This window comes from Microtus ochrogaster, linkage group LG2 (assembly GCF_000317375.1).
Source record: "Microtus ochrogaster isolate Prairie Vole_2 linkage group LG2, MicOch1.0, whole genome shotgun sequence".
In the NCBI taxonomy this organism is placed as follows: Eukaryota; Metazoa; Chordata; class Mammalia; order Rodentia; family Cricetidae; genus Microtus; species Microtus ochrogaster.
The window spans coordinates 52,942,963-52,946,168 of record NC_022028.1 but is presented as its reverse complement, the minus strand read 5'-3'; the positions used below and the strand labels follow the sequence as shown (position 1 = coordinate 52,946,168).

The 3,206-nt window shown below is 54.6% G+C and overlaps 1 protein-coding gene across 2 annotated transcripts in view; it reads right to left on the bottom strand.

The window, feature by feature from the left end:
- Nucleotides 1–1,789: 1,789 nt before the first annotated feature.
- The window catches only part of Grm4 (glutamate metabotropic receptor 4), a 94,556-nt gene continuing 93,139 nt past the window's right edge, over nucleotides 1,790–3,206 (bottom strand). For both annotated transcript variants that reach the window (XM_013351222.2, XM_005360385.3), the window contains exon 11: nucleotides 1,790–2,678. In XM_013351222.2, the coding sequence (XP_013206676.1) occupies nucleotides 2,629–2,678 (50 nt within the window). In that variant the 3' untranslated portion in view covers nucleotides 1,790–2,628. The remainder of the gene's footprint in view (nucleotides 2,679–3,206) is intronic.

Here is a 3,206-nt window from a genome sequence, read left to right as displayed (position 1 = left end):
GGTTCGGAATGCATGCAGCCTACGGCTTCCCTACTAAACACTATGTGGCTGCCACCATTCCCCAGGAATCAACCTTTCAGAGTTTAGTGTGGCTTCCCAAGAATGACTCCCTGGCAAGTGAGTTTCCTTGGCCTGTGCCTGCCCACAGTGGGGGGGAAAGACTGAGGACTGACCTTGGCCCCTCCCACCATCCCCTCCTGACTGTGAGAGGAACAGAGTCCCCACTGGGTACTGACACCACTGTAGAACAAGGGTGAGGTTACCACACATGGGCATGGGCCAAGCTGGCATCGTAGCTCTGGGCCAGGCCTTCTACCTACCTAGCTTTGTGCCTCAGAGCTGAGGGACAAGGTGCCCAGGCTGGGACGCTGTAGGAATCCCCCAGAAGATTCCTTTCTCCCTTCGAATCCAATCCTTCCCCCATACTTACCAGGAAGCTTCTAGAAATCACCTGTGATCCGATAATCTAGGTTTGCCTGACTGAGCCTCGTGCTAGCCCAGCGCTGGGCAGAATCTAATCTGAGAGGCCTTGGGGCCAACCTAGCAGACAGTCAGAGGGAGACAGCCCTTCTGACTCTTCCCTTCACTAGCAGGTGCAGGGTGCCACACACAGGCCTGGTGATGGGAGGGAGAGGCTGAACACAGCTGGCCCCAGGAGTAAGGGCTCCCATGGGGCTGGGCCTCAACTGGTGCACCACACGGTGATCTCATCTGCATACCTCACATGGGTCCCTGCTGCCTCCCTGCCAGGAGACCCTGCATCCCTTGGGCTATGACACGTCACATCCCTGTCATCTAGCTATAGGGTGAGAGAGTGGAGAACAGGCAGTGCCAAGAACCAGGGGTGAGTCCCACTGCCAGCCGTGGCCTCATTGTGTTACCAGCTCTCTGGCATTCTCCTGGCAGAGCCCAGCCTCTGAGCCGTGCCCCCTGCCTACCTCCCAGCCTGTCAGGGAGTCTCCTGACAACAGCACACACTTGCACACCTGCCGCACACGTCTGTCACAACAAAGATGTGTGCACAGAGGAGCTGGAGACATCCAGAACAGACAGATATACAGACCCGCAGAGAGTCACGCCCCTGTGGCACCATGTACCAAGACATAGGTCCCCAGTACCTTAGCACCTGGGAGATAGGAAAGTTAGGCTGGATCTGGGGACCCTGGTGCCTGAACCAAATTCTGTAAGGGACACCGTTGGCTGGAGGGAGCAGGGGCCAGGAGAAATGTTAACAGTAGAATAATCCCCTAGGTACTTACATCTTTGGAGATTTTTTTTGTTGCTTGTTTTTTGAGACAAGGTTTCTCTATAGTTTTGGGACCTGTCCTGGAACTCATTTTGTAGACCAGGCTAGCCTTGAACTCACAGAGATCTGCCTGTCTCTGCTTCCTGAGTGCTGGGATTAAAGGCATGCATCACCACTGTCTGGCTGAAATTTCTTATTTTTAGTTATATATGTATATGTGTAGATTATATGCATGAGTGGATACAGTACCCAAGAACTCCAGGAGAGGGCAGCAGATCCACTGGAACATGGAGCTATGCCTGATGTGAATGCTGGGAACCAAACTTGGGTCTTCTGCAAGACGCCTTGTATCCACCAAGCCATCTCTCCAGCCCCAATTCAGTGTCCTGCTCACGTTATTGGGATACCAACCATCCAGATCTAAAACCACCATGGAGCCTTCCTCCCACCCCCCCGCCAGCAGCCTTCTGAAGTTTCCCTTCAGCCCCCCGGCCACCTGTTGTGGCTGAGCATGGGGCCCTCAGTGGACACACAGGCCAGGTGCAAAACCATGTGTTTATCTTTATTAGAAATGTTCTCAGTATAAAAACAGTCATGCTACACATCGGGGACCATCACCAAACACCCAGGCACTGAACTCCGTGTCGTTGGCAGGAGGGGCAAGGCGGGCAGGCGGGTAGGACACACGGCAGACGGGTAGGGTGGGCGAGCAGGCTGCAGGCCACAGGAACACACAGAGGCCACCAGGAGGACGCAGCACTTTGCAACACACTCAAGATTAGTTTTTGTTTGGGCTTTTTTTGTGTTTCAATCCCTCCCCCCCTTTTTTTCTCTTTTGCAACATGAAAGAATTGGCAGATGGAGCAAAGGGAACAAAGGCTGGGAGAGATGAGGCCGACAGGACAGAAAAGCAAAATGCATGAGAAATGACATGGGATGGGGGTGGGGCAACTCAAGGAAGCAGAAGGCATGGGACAGGGCAGAGGGCCAAGGACGGGAGGAGCAGAAAGGAACATACAGAAGCAAAAAGCCCAAACAGACAACACATGCAGAGTGAAAGACGGAAGAGAAACGCAAAGACAGGGGTAAGGACCAACCAGGGTCACCAACAGGACAGACGGAGGCAGAAGGAGGAGAAAAAGCCGGGGCCAGGATCTCGAGACCAAGCCCTGGGGCTGGGCCCCAGCCACTCAGCCTCCTCCGGTTGCCCACCACGGCTTGCCCAGCAGTGATGGCCGGGAATTCTACTGTCCTCAGCACCAAGCCACATTCGTGGATGCCCATGGGGCAGGCAGGACATCAGCAGGGCCCTCAGGAACGGCCCTGGCCCGATGCACCATCCTCAGAGGTTGTGACTCTTCGACCTGCTTGGCTCAGCCCAGCTAGATTGCATGGTTGGTATAAGTGACATAGGTCTGTTTGGTTGCCAGTGCTGGAGAGAGAGCAGAGAGCCAGGCGTCAACACTGCCTCTTCCAAGGCCTCCGTCCCTAGAGGTACTACCCCATGACACTCCACCAGGCTCCCAGCCCAGGCTACCCCAGCTGGGTGCTGGACACACCTGCTCCAAAGCTGCCTCTGTTGCCGGCCCCAACCCCAGGTCCCACACAGGATTCCCTGGCCCATCTTTGCTCAGGTGAGCCACAACCTGGAGCATGCCTCGTCCCCACAATGTCACTCAGATGTGACCCTATCTTTGAGCACCTCCCCACTATAGATCCGTTACCATCTCCTAACTCTATCGTGCCTTGAAATAGTTCTTTGGGTGTATGATGTGATTATAGAATCTTAAAACATTCGCCAAGGGAAATCTTTCAAGGGTTCAGCCCCAGACAGTTGGGAAAAGAAAGCACTCATTGTGTTTGAGTGGTGACCTGGAGTGTGTGGGGCTGAGAGAATCAGCGGCCATCAGAGGGGCCTGCTCTGAGATCTGAAGGAATCAGCGGCCATCAGAGGGGCCTG